The following is a 20,136-nucleotide window of genomic DNA, read 5'->3' as shown; positions in this document are numbered from 1 at the left end:
TCTGTTGGATTCTTCAATCAAGATATCCATAGCCAACTTATGTTGCAGGCGATAATGAATATCCTGTCCACATGGTAGGAACAGAATGGTCCTCTGGAACACAAACTCAGCATAAGTGCACAGGTTATTGATAAGCAGTGCTGCTTGATGGCACTATAAAATGACAGTTTCCATCATTTTACTGATAACCAGCAGTATGACTCAGAGGTACTAACTGGCCAGGTAGGATTTTGTCTTGCTTTTTAATGCACAGGACGTACCACAGGAAGTATCCATGTTTCAGGTAAATACCAAATTTCAGCTGTATTGGAATAGCTTAACTAGGGGCACACCAGATACTGAAGAACACATCTTCACTACAATTGCCAGAATGTCATCAGGATCTATAGCTTCTCTTGTAACCACTACCTCCAGTTTCTTTATCACGTATTTTGAATCCAACTGGCTAAAAACTGACATATGTAATGCTTCAGAGGCCAAGATGAATCATTTACATGATCCTTCTGGCTGAAGATTCTTGCAAATGCTTTAGCCTTGTTATTTTTTTCCAACCGACTTGCCAGTTCCCACCATTAATGATTGGGATATTTGAGAAGCCTCCTCTTCCATGAGCTATTTAACTGTCCCGCCACCATTTATAGCCGGATGTGGTTGAACTGCAGAGTTTTGATCTTATCAGTCGATTATGGAATTGCCTAGCTCCATCATTTGCTGCTTATGCTGTTTAGCATGCAAGTAGACCTGAGCCTGACACCTCATTTTTGGTGAATGTTTTGGGTGCTGTTTCTGGCACACTTCACCTGAACCAACATTGATTTCATGGCTTGATGGTAATGATAGAATGGAGGATAAACTGGGTCATGAAGTTACAGATGGTGGTTGAATACATTTCCGCTGATAGTCCAGAGCATCTCATGATTGCCCAGTTGTGTGTTACAACATCCCCAATGACTCATTCAGCACACTGTTAGTGATGCACAACACAATCGAGGATATATTCAATGTGAAGACATCTCTGCAAATAATCACTCTTCAAACACCTGGAGAAATTTTTTATCAAAATTACCTAAACCAAAATAGAGTAGTTACTTTAGGTTTTCCACAAGAGAAGGCTATTAAAACCTATAATAAGTATTATTATAATACATTGCATGGTCATACATAAAATATACCAGAACGTCCTGGTAAAGATTTTTACTGCAGTTAATTTAACAGATTTGACAAACATTAAGAATATTTAAACAAGGTTTGCAGAAAACTAGGTCACTCAGCCTATCATTTCTATGCTAGCTCTGTGCTGAAACAATCCAAGACTATTGCCAATATCCAGCTCTTTTCCCAAAGTAATCTATTAGGCTTTTAAGAACCTTTAGGAGAAAGCTAGGACTGCAGATGCTGGAGCTCAGAACTAAAAAGTGTGGTACTGAGAAAGCATAGCCAGTCAGGCAGTACCAGAGGAACAGGAGAGTCAATGTTTCAAGCATTCTGAAATGTCAACTTTTCAGAACTTTAGCCCATCATAAATTGATAGCTATTGATTAGATTAGATTACTTACAGTGTGGAAACAGGCCATTCGGCCCAACAAGTCCACACCGACCCGCCGAAGCGCAACCCACCCATACCCCTACATTTACCCCTTTAACCTAACACTACGGGCAATTTAGCATGGCCAATTCACCTGACCCGCACATTTTTGGATTGTGGGAGGAAACCGGAGCACCCGGAGGAAACCCACGTAGACACAGGGAGAACGTGCAAACTCCACACAGTCAGTCGCCTGAGTTGGGAATTGAACCCAGGTCTCTGGCGCTGTGAGGCAGCAGTGCTAACCACTGTGCCACCGTGCCGCCCACAAAGTGCAGAAGTGGGCGAGTGCAGAAAAAATAATGATTGGAATGTCTTCAAAAATACTACAAAAATTCATTATGGCACTAATCTCAGGTACTTTGAAAGATGTAATTAAATAAAACCGTTGCATTGAAGCAAAATACATTAGCTTCATACTAATTATTCATACAGCTGTACTGAGAGTGTGTGGAGGATGATGTCCCTTGTACTTCAGCAATGGCACCTCATTGACACAATGCTCCAATTCCAACTTAATTGAAACCTTAACCTCTAAATTAGGATTTCACAACAAAGAAGGTGGTCACTCATCCTACCATGCCTCTACTGACTCTGACATGTTTTAGACAAAATGAAACTCATACACTCAAGTTATATACTGTCAAACAATGTGTACTCACATGGACTGTAGAATTAAACCCAAATTTAAATACCTTCCCACAGACTAATAATTGCGTAAAAAGAAACAGAAAACACAAGATTTAACTGACACAAACAGGTGAACCAGGATTTTTCTTAAATGCTCTTTATGTATTTTGAACATTAATAAATGTCATTTATAAATTGTTGGTAATTAACTCAAAATATCAATGCAGACTTCCTACTCAATGTAACAAGGTCACATACAGCCTTCAATAATGTCAGATGGATTTATAAATCAGAAGTATAAACTCAAAATAACAGTTATGAAGCATGTATTTCTGTGCTATAGAGCACTTTTTTTTTAAAAAAATGTACTTTTGATATCACAACAGCAAACTGCCTGAGAATTAGACAATGGACAGCAATTGAGCAACGGGATTTTCTCAACTCTTTTACTATTAAATTAGGTTTACAACATTCTCAAAAGTAAGTTATTCATTTTCAAACTCCCTAAAAAAAAAAACCCTAACTTATATGGCATTCTTTCACAATTTCTTGCTGTAGAAAAAATTCCACACAATCGGAAAAATCAATTCAGCACAGACACGAAATATCATTCCTTAGATGGGATACCTGTAAGTATGGAAGCTACGATAATAGAATTTTCATGAATTAACAGTACTAACAGAATGATAATGCTGTGTATCAATACAAATTCAACAATAACTTTTAAGCCCAGCTGAAAATAGGTAGTCAAACTTGAGGTTCTACATTCTATCAAAATCCTCCCTCTGCTTAGCAATTGGTGCTTTGAATTAAGTCCAATTTAATAGGTGCACTTTCAGGATCAACAGAACGTCCATGATTTCTTTAAAAGTAGAACTTCGCTTCATTGAATAAAAGAAAAATCAGTCAACCCATCAGTGATCTGTTTGTCAGTCAATTGTTTACATATCAAGAATGCTCACTCTAAAATGCATCTTATGGGCACTGCAAAATATATCATTTAAGCAGTCTTTGAAGAACCTTACATTCGCTCTAGAAATTCATATGTGGCTAGATCAGTGTTCCCCCAAATTGCTTAATTATGGCAAAGATGTTATAAAACTTGAAAGGGTTCAGAAAAGATTTACAAGAATGTTGCCAGGTTGGAGGATCTGAGCTATAGGGAGTGGTTGAATAGGCTAGGGCTGTTTTCCCTGGAGCGAAGGCTGATAGAGGTTTATAAAATCATGAGGGGCATGGATAGGATAAATAGACAAAGTCACTTCCTTGGTGTGGGGCATAGGTTTAGAGAAAGAGAAGGTAAAGATATAAAAGAGCCCGAAAGGGCAACTTTTTCACTCAGAAGGTGGTACATGTATGGAATGAGCTACCAGAGGAAGTGGTGGAGGCTAGTACAACTGCAACATTTAAAAGGCATCTGGATGGGTATGCGAATAGGAAGGGTTTGGAGGGATATGGGCCAGATGCTGGCAGGTGGGACTAGATTGGATTGGGATATCTGGTTGGCATGGGCGAGTTGGATTGAAGGGTCTGTTTCCATGCTGTACATCTGTGACTCTATGATTCTAAGTTTGTATACAAGTTGATCAGCACTCCATCTCTTATCCACTCTCTCAACCACTTCTTCCTTTCAGTTTTTATCTCCTCATATCCCATCGTACATAATGGAACTTAGATTAGATTAGATTACTTACAGTGTGAAAACAGGCCCTTCGGCCCAACAAGTCCACACCGACCCGCAGAAGCGCAACCCACCCAAACACATTCCCCTACATTTATCCCTTCACCTGACACTATGGGCAATTTTAGCATGGCCAATTCACCTAACCTGCACATTTTTGGACTGTGGGAGGAAACCAAAGCACCCGGAGACACAGGGGGAATGTGCAAACTCCACACAGACAGTCGCCTGAGGCGGGAATTGAACCCGGGTCTCTGGCGCTGTGAGGCAGCAGTGCTAAACACTGTGCCACCGTGCCGCCCCAAACCTGTTTATCGGTAACACCTAATGACAATGGATAATGACAATGGACAATAGACACTTGAATTTTACCTCTGTGGCAAGAAGTTGTCACCGCATTCTAACATCTCAGCGAGGAAAATTCTGCCACAGATGACTTACTACTGCTGGACTTAAAAGACCCTGAGAAGGTAGACGTATTCAGGTGGTGCCTCTCAACTATCCTGATGAAGACCAATATGCCAGATTCTTACAAGTGCCCACAGCAACTGGTCCCCTCCAAACGCCACCACAGCGAGCAATGGTATAGAGATGCTCAGCATCTCAACCATGAACCAAGACCAATTCAACAAGAATGATCAAGAGATTCAGGATCTCCCACAACACACGCATGATGTGTTCGTGAACCGGTAGCTCCAACAAAATTCAAATGAGAATAAACAAACCTATAGGCAACTGAAGGACGAGGTGCAATAAAGAAACAAACAGTCACCGAAAGAATAGATGGTGGGTACAAAAAGAGCATGACACTCGTCAATAGCCATGAAGTGTACAACTTCTTCAGTACAAAGTTATTTACAGACCGAGAATCCTGAGACTCACTCCACTAAGAACCAAAACAGAGAGTGCCTCAATAAAAGCCAACAAGCAATCAACGCCTGCTAGAGACAGCACTTAGAGGACCTCCTCAATCAAGATGCAGCCTTCAACATAAGTGCTCTCGACATCATCATGCCACAGTACCTGCCATCATCTCAGTGCATAATCAACCCATTGTAAAGTCAAAAAAAGCCATCTGACAGCTCAAAAAAAAATTTGACAAATCCACAGCCATCGTCCTTGCCTTGAAGGAATAAAGCATGCTGGGAGATCTCAGAAAGGAGACAGGTACAACTGTGGAAAGTACAGAAGGATTTCCCCACTGCCTGCCATGGGAAAGATCGACGTGAGAATCTTCCTCAACCCATCTCCTTTCAGTGGCTGAACAGCCCCTCCCCAAAATCTCAAACTGGCTTTTGCTTGTCAAAGAGGCACAAATGGACATTATTTCCACTCCGTGACAAATCCAATAAAAGTGAAGGGAAAGGTGCCGACCTCTGTTCGTGGTCATGTTCGAACTTCCAAAGGCCTTCAACTCTTGTCAAATATGAGGGATTATGGAATATCCTAAGATTCAGTTACCTGCAGAAATTCATTGCTCTGCCTGTTTCATGACGACATGCAAGGTATGATCCTTGCCAACAGATCCACCACAGACCCACTATGATTGCAAACTGGGGTCAAGCAGGGCTCTATCATCACCACAACACTCTTCCATATCTTCCTCACCACAGCACACCACCTTATCTCCAGATAGGCTCCTTGCTGGAGTGGAGTTAACCTAACCTGCAGGATGAGCAAAAAATGATTCAACCTTTAACAGCTCCAAACCAAAACCACCTCCAACTTTGTCAACAACATGCAGTACATAGACAACATTGCGTATGCACAGGCCCGAAGCCAAGTTACAATCCATCAATGTATCCACCCAGGCATATGGGGCAATGGGCCTCAAACTAAATATTTCAGCTCATTCCTGCCACTTCCTGTAAACTGCGAGTGACCTATGTGTGAACAGGCATTAATGATAATATCCAACATCGATTCCAATGGATGCTGCAGGAAAAGAATGTGTTCAAAGTTACACTTTAAACTCAGGATCAAGCTTATAGCTTACAAAACAGCCAGTGGCCTCACCCTCCTGTATATGCAGCAAAAACATGGACTATGTACAACAGACATGTAATTCCTTGGAGTCATCACCAGCATTGCCTTCACAAAAATCCTGTATATCCAGTGGCAGGGTATGCATAGAAAAGACAGTCCTCTCCCAGGCCAACAACGTCAGTATCGAGTCACTGCTCACACATGAAAAGCTGTGACAGATGCAGCATTGTCCTCAGGCCGAACACAAAACTCCCCAATCAAGTATATAGAACATAACCGCGCAATACAGGCCCTTCGGTCCTTGATGTTGCGCTGACCTGTGAAATTAATCTGATGCCCATCTAACCTACACCGCTCCATTATTATCCATATGTATGCCCAATGCCCAAAATGCCCTTAACATCAGCAAATCTACTACTGTTGCAGGCAGGCCGTTCCACGCCCTTAGTACTGAGTAAAGAAACTACCCTGATACCTGTCCTAAAATCAATCACCCCTCAATTTAAAACTACGTCTCCTCGTGTTAGCCTTCACTAACCGAGGAAAAGGCTCTCACTGTTCACTCTCTCTACCCTCTGATTATCTTGTATGTCTCAATCGAGTCACCTCTCAACCTTCTTTTCTCCAATGAAAACAGCCTCAGTTCCCTCAGCCTTTCCTCTTAAGACCTTCCTTCCATACCAGGCAACATCCTAATCAATCTCCTCTGAACCCTTTCCAAAACTTCCACATCCTTCCTATAACATTACCTCATGGCTCTGAAACTCAATTCCCTCACCAATAAATGCCAACACACCATATGCCTTCTTAACAACCCTGTCAACCTGGGTAGCAACTTTCAGGGATTTATGTACCTGGCACCAAGATCTCTGTTCATCTACACAGCCAAGAATTTTACCATTAGCCCAGTATTCTGCATTCCTATTACTCCTTCCAAACTGAACTACCTCAAACTTCTCCGTATTAAACTCCATTTGCCACTTCTCCGCCCAGTTCTGCATCTTACCCATGTCTCTCAGTAACCCACAACATCCTTCAGCACTATCCACAACTCTGCCTACCTTAGTGTCATCCACAAATTTACTACCCATCCTTCCAAACCCACATCCAGGTCATTTAGGAAAGAAAAAAGGCAAACAGCAGTGGCCCCAAAACAGATCATTGCAGAACACCACTGGAAACTGAGCTCCAGGATGAACTTTTCCCAGCAGCCACCACCTTCTGTCTTCTTTCAGCTAGCCACTTTCTGATCCAATTCACTAAATCACCTTCAATCCCAAAACTCTATTTTGTGCAATAGCCTACGTGTGGAACCTTAGCAAATGCCTTACTGAAGTCCATATACACCACATCAACCACTTTACCTTCATTCACCTGTTGTCACCTTCGAAGAACTCAATAAAGGTTAGTTAGACATGACCTACACTTCACAAAACAGTGTTAACCATCCCTAATCAAATTATTCCTTTCCACGCGATTATAAATCCTATTTCCTATAACCTTTTCCAACACCTTACCCACAACCAAAAGTACACCTTACCACCCCATGGCCCAACATCTCAACTCCCCCTCCCACTCTGCCGAGGACATGCAGGTCCTGGGCCCCCTCCACCGCTGCTCCCGGACCACCTGACGCTTGGAGGAAGAACGCCTCATCTTCCACCTCAGAACACTTCAACCCCCAAGGCATCAATGTGGACTTCACCAGTTTCCTCATTTCCCCTCCCCCCACCTTACCCCTGTTCCAACCTTCAGCCCAGCACTGTCCTCATGACCTATCCTACCTGCCAATCTCCCTTCCCACCTATCCGCCCCACCCTCTCTCTGACCTATTACCTCCATCCCCACCCCCTTCACCTACTGTACTCTTTGCTTCCTTCTCCCCAGCCCCACGCCCCACACCCCCCATTTATCTCTCCACCCTGGAGGCTTCCTGCCTCTATTCCTGATGAAGGGCTTTTGCCCGAAATGTCGCTTTTCCTGCTCCTCGGATGCTGCCTGACCTGCTGCGCTTTTCCAGCACCACTCTGATCTAAACAACTATTCCTGTCCCTCCTCAAGCCATGTCTCTGAAATGGCCACAACATCGAAATCCCAAGTATCAACTCATGCTGCAAGTTCACCCACCTTATTCCAGATGCTGCTGGCTTTGAAGTACTCACATTTCAAACCAACATCCTGGTTGTCAGTGCCCTGTCACAAACTTGTAAACCTATCCCTGACCTCACTACCCTCAACCTCCTGTACACAAACGACAATTCAGGTTCCCATCTCCCTGCAGTATTAGTTTAAAGCCCACTCTCCACCCGAAAAGCATTAGCAAATTTTCCCCCAGAATATTAGTAACCCTCTGGTTCAGGTGAAGACCATCCTGTTTGTAGAGGTCCTACCTTCCCCAGATTCCCTCCACAACCACCTGATGGAGCAGCGCTCCAAAAGCTAGTGCTTCCAATTAAACCTGTTGGACTATAACCTGGTGTTGTGTGATTTTTAACTTCCCCAGATTGAGCTCCAATTATCCAAGAATCCAAGAATCCAAAACCCTCCCTCCTGCACCATACCTGCAGCCACGTGTTCAACTCTGCCTTGTCACTATTCCTCGCTTCTCTAGCACATGGCACAGGCAACAAACCAGAGATAACAACTCTGTGTACTAGCTCTAAGCTTCCATCCTAGCTCCCTGAATTTCTGCCTTAGATCCCACCTTTCTTTCTACCTATGCTGTTGGTGCCTATGTGGACCACTACTTGGGATTGCTCCCGCTCTCCCTCCCCCTAAAGGGTCCCAAGGACCCGATCTGTGACAACACAAACCCTAGCACCTGGGAGGCAACACCAATCGGGAGTCACTCTCATTCCCACAAAATCTGTTTCTCCCTAACTATGGAGTCCCGAATGACTAAAGTTCTGTTCCTCTGCCCCCTTCCATTCTGAGCAACAGGTACAGACTCTGTGCCAGAGACCTGTGCTCCATTGCTTACCCCGATAAGTCATTCCACCTCCACCTCCCCCACCCCCAACAGTATCCATAACAGTATAGTTGTTATTGAGGGGAACGGCCACAGGGGTTCCCTGCACTGCCTACCGATTCCCTTTCCGCCCCCTGATGGTAACCCATCTACCTTCTTCACGTGACTGTCGAGTAACCACGTCTCTGTAACTCCTCTCAATAACCCTCTCCGCCTCCCGAATGATGCAAAGTTCATCCAAATCTAGTTCCCTAACGCGGTTTTTGAGGAGCTGGAGTTGGGTGCACTTTCTACAAACGAAATCAGCATGGACACCAGATGTGACCCTTGCCTTCCACATTCTGCAGGAGGAACATTCAACTGCCCTAACCTCCATTCCCACTATTCTAAATTCCCAAATAGACCGCCAAAAATTGCAACACGGAAGAAAAGGCCTTACCAACCAACAGACAGAACCTTTTTTTGGGTCAGAGGACGAGGATCGGTGCTCTAATCCAAGCTCTGCAAAGGTAAGCAATCACTGGGGAGGCACAGAAAATGCCACAAGAACACCCTGAACGCCTCCTGAAACAAATTAACATCCCCACCGACACATGGAAATCAATTCCCCTGGAAAACAAACTGGAAAAGCATTCCAAAAGGCACCAACCACTTTGAGCATCACCAAGTGGAGCAAAGGGAGGCCAAGCACAAGCAGTGGAATGAGAATCCAGAGAGCAATACCCACCTCAAACACCACCTATCCCACCCATGGCAGAGTCTGCTTCTCCAGGATTGGAGGATGGCGGAAGGATAAAAGGAAGTCATCAGTGCACAAGGTGCAAGGAGGAGAAAAGGGAAGACTGAGGAGGCAGCAGAGGAGAAAAGGAAAGGCAATGGCTGTGATATAGAAAAGGAAAGATGGAGGTGGCAGCAGAGGAGGAGAAAGAGGCAGAATAATGAATATTTATTAATAAATAGGTAACAAATACTAGGATTGCCAGAGGTACTCATACACAAAAGAATAAAATGCATTTTGTACAAAATAGTATTTGTATAAATTTCATACATAATGATATACAAGCTGATAAGCTCTCCTCCTCCCCCCCTCAACATTTCTTCCTTTACTATCACTCATCACATCCCGTTCCATCGCATCCCAAGTAGAAGAGCCAAAGTGACTTGTGCACAAGTCTTACTCAATAAAAAGGGATGAAAGGAGAGAGGGTGGTAGTTAAGCATGACCTCAACTTTTACTTCTCTCTGTCAAGAAGCTATTTTAACATCTCAGATAGGATTACTACTTTGGCAAAGTTACTTCACTGTTACAAGAGGATGACACAAACACATGCATTATTTACTTCTGGTCAAACAATTATTCCTCTTTTATGCAAATCTTCATTCTTTTGCAACAAGATTTCACAATTAGCAATTCTCCGGAACTGGCCTAAGTCACATTGATGTGCATCTTAAAACAAAGATTCATGTTAGATGGTTATGGAGACTACATACATACCACAAGTTCAGTGAACATGATATCCAGTTCTTCAATTGGAGGCATGGGCAATGCCGGCTCCATTGTCTGCAATGCAAAATTGTTGTCATTTCTCAGTCTGTATGTGATTTCTGGGTGGTCACTCCCTCGAAAGCAGCAGAATATGAAGGAAAGACCCCGACTACTTCTTTTTCGAGGGGCCATGTTCATATTTCTTTATTTACTTGTCACAGCAAATGGTGCCTGCAGAACTGAAAAGAGATAATTACATTAGTAAAGAAGTGGCAAGTCAAAATTCACATGCACTGGTTTTAAATATTCAACATGGTTGACCCAAGTTAGTTTTTCTCCAACCTACATTATAAACATTCTACTTGTTCATTTCATTTAAGAAAAACAACTAGTACCATTTCATTTTTAAAAATCAATCTTTTGAGGACTAGAATTTCTAATAGCTAATGCAATAATTGAGTAATGCAATTATTTTTCACAAAGTAGTCAAGGATTGTTTTCAGGATCAATTGTACTAATTGAAAATATAGTGCCAGCGTTGTCACAACTTCGACATGTCAAGCAACATCTTTAGCTGTAAACCTTTTCAAGTAAATACCATAATGTGCATGTACTGGAACAGCTCAGTCTGCTTCTATTCGCAACTACAACTTATAGCATGCCAAAACATTTTTAGATAAACGCAAGTATACTTTCTCAAATTTATGCATACTTGGATGAAGATTAGTTCACAATGGGTCCAGTAATCAGATTGAAATAGAAAGATTTTCTGAATAGCCCAAAATTTTATACATCAATAATATATCCACCAATCACTACGCTGTGGCAGCTAAGTCAATATGTTAGACAGCAGTTTCCAAATTTTCAGCAGGCCAAGTTTAATTATTACAATTCATAATTATCTACAACTAAATTGAGTCTTTGGTGAAAGTTTGATACAAAAACCATTGAACTCTTCCTTCCTCAGAATCTAACCATCCATAAAAGATCCAGGCTTCACGACCTTCTTGTTTCAAACACACCACCTCTTAAAAAGAAAAGAAATTCTCTTGTTTGGTCTTCAAAGGCAAACACCTTATTCTTAAATTTATATTTGCTAGCTTCAGTTTCCCCCAAACAAGAGGGAACATCCTTCTTCCACCTCATCTAGTCCCTTCCAGATCATGTTTCAAATATAATCCCCCCCCCCTTATTCCACACTGCAACTGACACAGGTTAAACTGGTTCAACCCTTCATGAGGTAGGCCCATCACTGCAGGAATAAGTTGAATTAACCTTCTCTGAACTATTTCTAAAGCAATTTTTCCGCCCCCATACAAAACTATATACAGTGCTCCAGATGTGGCCTTGCAAATACCCCTGTACTCCTCTACAGTAAAACATTCCAACTTTAAATAATATTCCAACACTCCTAATCACTATTACCTACACAGTCATTTTCTGCAATTAAGTGTACCAGGACATCCAAATTCCCCCAGTACCACTACCTTCTATTTAAATAGTACATGGCTTCTCAATTTTGGAGAGTATAAAGTTCACATTTATACATTTTATATTCCAAAATTCAACATTATGAAGAGGTCAGAACTGCTGACAATTTGTAGAAGTAGCCACCATATAATTTAAAAGAAAATTACTTTCTTTTAAAACAAAACAAACATTCTGTGTGGTTGCAGTTCAAAGTGCACAAATCTCTTGAAGAGCTGCATGTACTAACTTTATTTAACCTCTTAAGACATAGTAACAATTAGCTTGCAGTAAAAATTATTTCTTTAAAGAAAAAAAGTGTCGAAAAGTGTTTTATTTTGCCGTCTCTGTTTACAATGTAATGCACATTAAAACAGAAAAAATATAAGGCAAGATGATATTCCAATGCATCTGCATTAGAGAACTGGTAGACATATACTGTTCCAGTAATATGAAGAGACATAAATCATGTTTGAACAAGCTCTTAGATCCTTGCAAGCTTGCATGGAGCCATAACGTGAACTCTGAGCTCAAAGTATCTTTATAAATATTAATCCAATTCCTTTCTAAACCCAGGCTCTACTGTATTTAGATAATTAATTTATATAATTTAGTATCTAGACATTTTGCATTTATTACAAAGCCGAAAATTCAAGTTCCTATGTAAAGATGTCAGTTTCACATTATTTAAAATTCAAGGAACTTGTGATTCTCAGCTGACTAGTGATTGCGAGGGAACCTTCATGATCATTTTACAAATCCACGATCTCTTGCGCAAAACAAACACAGATAGGATTAGGTCAAGTTGTGCCTCACATTTGTGTACCATTATACCCATGGCACAGGAATGACAATAAGCAAAAGTAGTAAAGTTAATACCGCCTTCCTGGAGGCTGAATTTATGTAATAATGGAGGAAATGGTAAAAACAGGGTGTGCAAAACAATTTAGGATGCTTTACTCTAATATTGACAGTTAGATAAAGGATATCAACACCAATAACGTCAACATTCCCCCAAAAAAGGTTCCAGTATACTGCATTTCATGAAAATGTTCCTAAATACTAAAGTTCAACAGCAGGTGTTTAAAATTATGCAAAATGATAGGCTGGAAATATGCACATTTTCTGAAGCATTTGACCTGTGGAGGGAGAAATGTTGGCATGCAAGTTATATCAGGATAGTTCTTAATGATGCAGAACAACAATGGCAGAGACTTGGCAGTATGTTTCAGATCTGCCCCATTGGCCAAATCATTACTATAGCTGGTGATATGTAGCTTCATCATGCATATACGTTGACCAATGTAGATAATCATTCTTGTAGATCAAAACTCAGTTGGAAGTCTAGGGTTATGGGGACAGGCAGTAAAGGGAGGTCAAGGCCATGATCAGATCACTGAATGGGCCTGATTGGCATACTTTGGATTAGTGGTGCTGGAAGAGCACAGCAGTTCAGGCAGCATCCGAGGAGCAGTAAAATCGACGTTTCGGGCAAAAGCCCTTCATCAGGAATAAAGAGCCTGAGATTCTTGTAGAGAGGAGGAAAACTCCTTCAAGGCAGGCATCCTTGCAAGAGGATTCGCAGTAGGGTTAAAATCAACTAGGTAAAAACAATGACTGCAGATGCTGGAAATCAGATTCTGGATTAGTGGTATACGTTTGCTCCTATTTTGCTCGTTATTTCACATGAATATTTGGTGTTATGAACTATAAAATTTGCCATAGTAAACTCTAGGTTAATTATATTCTTGCAATATATCAATACAACCCAATTTCAACATTCACACTAATCCAAATGCTGCATATTGTTCTAAACCTTTTCAATGTACTACTCAATATTTGAAGAAAAAAGATTTACACCTGAAGAAGTCAAAGATTGTAAGATTTACATTTCCTGTTGACATGAACGTTGATTAAGCATTTTCAAAGGCAATGGAAGTAAATTGCTGAGAGGTTAAGAACATATTAGAGTGTGGAAATAAAAATAGAATTTATTACTTTGGCGTTTAATTTAGATACACGTGAGGTGCTGCATTTTGGAAAGGCAAATCAGAGCAGGTCTTATACATTTAATGGTTGGTTCCTGGGGAGTGTTGCTGAACAAAGAGACCTTGGAGTACAGGTTCACAGTTCCTTGAATGTTGGAGTCACAGTTAGATAGAATAGTGACGGCATTTGATACGCATTCCTTTATTGGACAGAGCATTGAGTCTAGGAGTTGGGAGGTCATGTTGCGGCTGTACAGGACATTGGTTAGGCCACTTTTGGAATACTGCATGCAATTCTGGTCTCCTTCCTACCGGAAAGATTTTGTGAAACTTGAAAGGGCTCAGAAGAGATTTACAAGGATGTTGCCAGGGTTGGAGGATTTGAACTATAGGAAGAGGCTTAACAGGCTGGGGCCTGTTTTCCCTGGAGCGTCAGAGGCTTTTGAGGGATGATCTTAATAGACGTTTATAAAATCATGAGAGACATGGATAAACACTGTCTTTTCTCTGGGGTGTGGGAGTCCAGAACTAGAGGGCATAGGTTTAGGGCGACAGGGGAGAGATTTAAAAAGGGGCAACGTTTTCACCCAGAGGGTGGTGAATGTATGGAATGAGCTGCCAGAGAAAGTGGAGGAGGCTGGTACAATTACAAAACATTTAAAAGGCATTTGGATGGGTATATGAATAGGAAAGATTTGGAGGAATATGGGCCAGGTGCTGGCAAATGGGACTGGATTAGGTTAGCATATCCTGTCAGCATAGATGAGTTGAACCGAAGGGTACGTTTCCATGCTGTACATCTGACTCAATAATAGATTCAACAATTTGTCTCAAACAAAAAAAGAAACATGCCAAAGACTACACAAGCCCACACCTAAAAAGAAGTGAGGTCAGCAGAATACACTCAATTAAATCTGTAGCAAGACCCAATGACTGAGATAAATTTAGATTCCTGCAAAGGTGGACTAAAAATATAATAAAGACAGGGAAAATAAACTACAAGGAGAAACTAGTGAGGAATTTAAAAAAAATAATAAAAGCTTTAGATATATGAAAAAGGAAGAAAGAGGTCGTAGTGGACATCAACCCTTATAAAATGAACCGAGGGAGACAATTTCAGAAAACAAAGAAGTGGATAGAGGAGTTTCAGTCTTTATGGTGAAGGGTACTTCAAAACATCCTATTAATACGAAAGAATATGGGGGAGGAATTACATACCATCACTAAAGAAAGTAGTATTAGACGAATTCATGGGTTTAAAGGCAGATTAGTCCCCTGGCCCTGATGGTGTGTAATGGTTGTAATTTTTCAAAACTTGTTGGATTCTAGAGGAGTACCAGTGGATTGGAACACTACTAAATTTGACTCAGCCTTTATAAAAAGGGAGGGAAGCAAAAAGCAGGCAATACACTCAATTAAAACTGTAGAAAGATCCAAAGACTGGAATAAATTCAGACTCCAGCAAGGGTGGACAAAAAACAAAGATAGAGAAAGGTCAATTTGCCTAACATCTATACAGGACATTGGTTAGGCCACTTTTGGAATATTGCATTCAATTCTGTTCTCCTTGCAAATAGGAAGGATGTTGTGAAACTTGAAAGGGTTCAGAAGACATTTATAAAGACATTGCTAGGGTTGGAGGGTGTGAGCTATAGGGAGAGGGTGAATAGGCTGGGGCTGTTTTCCTCAGGAGCGGAGGCTGAGGGGTGACCTCATAGAAGTTCATAAAATGAAGAAGAACATGGATAGGGTGAACAGTCATGGTCTTTTTCCCAGGATAGGAGAGTCCAAAACTAGAGGGCATAGGTTTCAGGTAAAAGGGGAAAGATTTTTTAAAAAAGGGACCTAAGGGACAACTTTTTCCCAGAGGGTGGTTTGTGTATGCAATGACCTGCAAGACGAAATAGTGGAGGCTGGTAGAATTACGACATTTAAAAAGACATCTGGATGGGTACACGAATAGGAAGGATTTGAGAGAAATATGGGCCAAATGCAGGCAAATGGGACTAGATTAATTTAGGATATCTGGTCGGCATGAATGAGTTGGATCGAAGGGTCTGTTTCCATGCTGTACATGTCGATGACCCAATCACAAAATATTCATGGGTATGTGAAATTAGAGCATTATTAAAATGATTGGCATGCAGTTTAACCTGCATTACTTGACTAAAGTTGAAGCCATGACAAACTGGAATATGACTGACTGACATGAAATAAATATTTCTCAGTTTCAAGTCAAATTAAATCAAAAGAATCTAAACAAAGTATATTTGATATGTTCCAACACTATGTACAGAGGAACTTTATGCAATACTATTTATGGGGAAACTGGTTTCTGAATTCAGTAACTATTAAATGTAACAAAATACCATTATGGTTACTACTGTAGTATTTTGTTAGGAAAGCAAGCATTAAGTGACAGCAGATTGTCAAGATTCGTATCTTCAACTTATAAAGTGCAAATCTACATGTATGTTTGAGATGGTTTTGTGCAGTTTTATTTTTTTAAAAAAAGCAACTCCGCTTCATTCGCAGGATTCCAGGGTTTTTCAGTGCATTAACTTTCAGATCAAATTTCATCTGGAAGTAAATAACACAGCACTGTGCTTGGTTTACAAAAGCTTTGAATATTTTTTCAATGTTAAGAATGTTGCTCAACTTGATTAGTTAATTTAGCATAGTTAATACCAAAGGAGTGCAAATATCAGTAAGAAATGACAAACCAGGTCCCAACTACAAAATCATTTACATTTTACTATTTTAAAAATCAACAGATAAGTTAAACTTCATTACTTACCTGCTGAGAATTTTTTTAAAACCAAAAATAATACCACCTTGACAGGTTCACCTCTAGTAAAAGTTGAAATCATATCATCAGGTATGTATGACAACAGGAAAAGCTGCAAACACAGGCAGTACCTGACATTTTGTTCCAGATGTTTGTTGTTGGCTTACCCAAATTCAAATAACACTAATAAAATTTTATTATAATTACCAGATCTCCCATTGTAACATGCAAATAAGCCAGCACTGGTACCGAAGTGCACCATCTAAACTGTGAGCATAAAGCAAGAGTACATGTTGACAGGAAGAAGAGCAAGAAAAGACTAGAATTAGAAGATCGGCTATAGTCAATGTTGGAGCACATTGAAAAAGAGGGGACAAATGGCCTATTCCTTCCCCCATGTTTCTATATATTGATTTATAACTTGAAGGTTCTAGTTACGTGTTCCATCAAAATCGCTATCTTCCAAATGCATATCCGCCAACCCAGAACACTATGAATTCCTCCAATCAGGTTTCCAACCCTGCCACAGTACCAAAGTGGGATGTTGTTCAAATGATCTACGAAACTGTGACCATGGTATATTAACTTTCTGGAACATTCTTTACCTAGCTTCAGTCTTCAGCACTGCTCTTCACAGAAGTATTGTCTAATCCATCAGATAACTGGGTGAAACCACACACACACACACACACAAAGTCCTGGTTCCATTCTCATCTATTCAGTCATATTCAGGAAACCACCTACAATGGCTTCCCTTCCTACTTCAACACCACTACTTTCTTCAAACTCCCTCTTCTCTGCAAAGTCTTCAAACATGTTGTTGCCCTTCAACAGTTGCATAGTTGAAAATAGGTTGGCTGTACTGGCAGTCTGCTCTGAACCTTTGTCATATTTCATCCTGAGATAAGCTTACAACTCTATTCAACCATCACCAAAATCTCCTATTTCAACCTTAGTAACATTATTTGACTTCATTCCCATCTTCGCTCAGCTAATGCTGAAACCATCATTCATGCCTTTATTACCTCTGGTCTCAGCTATCCACAAGTCCAAAGTACTCTTGCCAAGCCTCTAACATTCTACCTTCCACAGTGTTGGTGATTCAAAACTCAGCTGATCCTTAAGTTTCAGCAATTCCTGATCCCCATCACCCTGGTTATGAAGTTGGTGTGTAAAAATGGTAAAATTGTAAAAGCATGGGAAAGCATGGCAAGATCCCTCTAACATAAAGTGCTTGTTATGCTTAAAAGACTTCTAAAAAGTCTGTAGATAAGTAGCTGCTCAAATTGCCAAATGTGTCAAAAAGCCATTCAGTTAGCAGGTCAAAGCATCATTTTTACCAAACACAGTTTAAATTCAGTCAATTAATTTAAAAAGACACTTGGGAGACCACAAACCAATTAAATTCAAATCTGACGGTGCTGACAACCTGAAACCAAACATACTATATGAAGTTGACGTGTCATGGGGAATGTATAACAGAGGGGCAATTGGACAGAGGGAGAGCCAACTGCCTTCTGAAGGGGCAAGAGCGAACAGCCATCCGAGAAAGAAATACCAGGCTCTCAAGAAGTCTCCACTCTCTATAAAAGTATAGAGCATGATTAGTAAATATTCTTAACACCAGAAAATGACTGAGAAGGCATTTCAGAAAGAGGACGGCAACAGAAGTACGTACAGAAGTTCAGGAGGATTCATTCTGTGTGAACTTTGAGAGACTAAGTTTTAATTTATTGTTCTTATAAACTGGATTTTTATTAATTGGACCTGCGTTACTGAAACAGCATACCTCTTAGAATTTAGTTCAGTAAGGGAATAGATAGTAGTTAGAAGAGATTTATTCTGTTAACTTGTTCATTGTTGGAGTTAGATAAATAAATGGTTAATGATAGTGGCTGAAAGGATTCCATTTCATTTAACCACTCCTTTAAAAACAGATTGGGGGTAAGAGGTAGGTTATACCACATTTTTACAACACCCTTGCACTGTGACCTATTTGTTCCTGATGAAACAACACCTTGATTTTTAATCTTTGTTTTCAAGCCACACGATATTTCTCCAAGTACAGTTCCAAGTACACAAATCCTCATATTTGCACACCTCTATTTCTGGTGCTCTGCTCATCCCCCATTTTAATTACTCCACTGTTAGTGGCCATTCCTTCATCTAACCTGGTGTTGAGAGATTTTCATCTGCCTTGACTTTTCAAGACACTCCATAAATCCTTGAACAAGCTGTTAGACATCGGACTTAATGTCTACATATGCAGCTCCATGTCATTTTTGTGTTATAATGCTCTTGTGAAGCACCTTTAGAAGTTTCATTGAGTTGAAGGTGCTATACAAACAAAACATTGGTGACACTATGGTAGTGTCCATACTCCATATTCAAGTCACACATGCTTTAGAAAAGTGTGTAACAACATCTCAGAATTGGTTGGTTAGAAAAAAAAAGAGAAAATGGTGATTCTTGTTCAAGACCCCAAGAATCTATGTAGAATCCCACATCATTCCCACCTGTCTTGACCTGTCCATCATGTCAAAACAGTCAGACTGCTCATCCAAAATCCCAAGCTGAATATTAGGAATATAAAAGCCATTGAATTCAGTTCCTGCAATGAATTCTGTTCCTGCAATAAATTCTGTTCACAACCAATGACTCCATCCTTCTTTTGAGCATCCTTCCAGTCAGAGTTGAGCAGAGAAGAGCCTCTAGCCACATACGTGCATTACAAAAGCAGTCTACATTTACCTCCATATTGTCTAACTTCACCCCCAGTTTCAGCTAATTTAAAAAGCCCTTATCTGTACATTTGTTGCCTCGAGATTGGACTTCTCAAATGGTATCTGTGCTCTCCATAAACAAAAGTTCACGCAAAGCTCTATGTGCATTTTAGTTGCCAGTGTTCACTGACTTTAACTGGCTTCCCCCAATCCACTGAATGCTAATTTTAAATTAGTCTTTGCCAGCTTTATAACCAGGCCAGATTGTAATCTATGGCTTCCTTCCCGAAACATTTGTTTCTCTCCCAGTCTTTCCTCCAAAATGGATCTTAAGCTAAACTCTTGAACCAGGTTTTTGATCATTTGTTCTAATATTTTCTTGTGTGTCTCAGTTTCAAAATTTGTCTAATAGTTCTCAAGTATTTTGGAGATGCTTTATGACATTAAAAGGTCTATAGAGACTTTTGATGTTGTATGTAAAGGTGTATATTCATTGCGCACAGCAATTTTGTCAGTGGCCTGCATGGTGAATTACAGTATGTTGCACTGCCCAGATGGAATATTGACCCCTAGGATCTCATGATTCAATACTAATAGAACTCTAATACAAATGCAGAACTCCCTGAACACTTAACTAAGTGTTGCTACTCAATCTGTATTTTAACCCACGCATGGAGAAAGGAACTCAAGCAAGATACGAATTTACACCTTGGAGTTGTTGATTTGGGAATATTTTCCTCTGAAAGGGAAAAAGTTATTTGTGGAACGTATTTCACAAAACACATTTAAAATTTTGACACAGCAAAAGTTCTGAGCATTGTACTTGTGGTTCTT

The 20,136-nt window shown here is 40.5% G+C and overlaps 1 protein-coding gene and 1 long non-coding RNA gene across 2 annotated transcripts in view; one reads left to right on the top strand and one right to left on the bottom strand.

Moving 5' to 3' along the window:
* daam1a (dishevelled associated activator of morphogenesis 1a) overlaps window positions 1-10,552 on the bottom strand; it is a 119,093-nt gene extending 108,541 nt beyond the window's left edge. The window contains exon 1 of the mRNA XM_043697779.2: window positions 10,346-10,552. Within this exon, the coding sequence (XP_043553714.1) occupies window positions 10,346-10,534 (189 nt within the window). The 5' untranslated portion in view covers window positions 10,535-10,552. The remainder of the gene's footprint in view (window positions 1-10,345) is intronic.
* The window catches only part of LOC148149413 (uncharacterized), a 187,951-nt gene that overhangs the window by 113,053 nt on the left and 54,762 nt on the right, over window positions 1-20,136 (top strand). The gene's annotated exons all lie outside the window — the stretch shown is intronic.

Source organism: Chiloscyllium plagiosum, unplaced genomic scaffold (genome assembly GCF_037043375.1).
Source record: "Chiloscyllium plagiosum isolate Xiang-an unplaced genomic scaffold, Cpla_swu_hap1 HiC_scaffold_8, whole genome shotgun sequence".
Classification (NCBI taxonomy): Eukaryota; Metazoa; Chordata; class Chondrichthyes; order Orectolobiformes; family Hemiscylliidae; genus Chiloscyllium; species Chiloscyllium plagiosum.
This window is presented reverse-complemented; position numbering and strand designations above follow the sequence as displayed.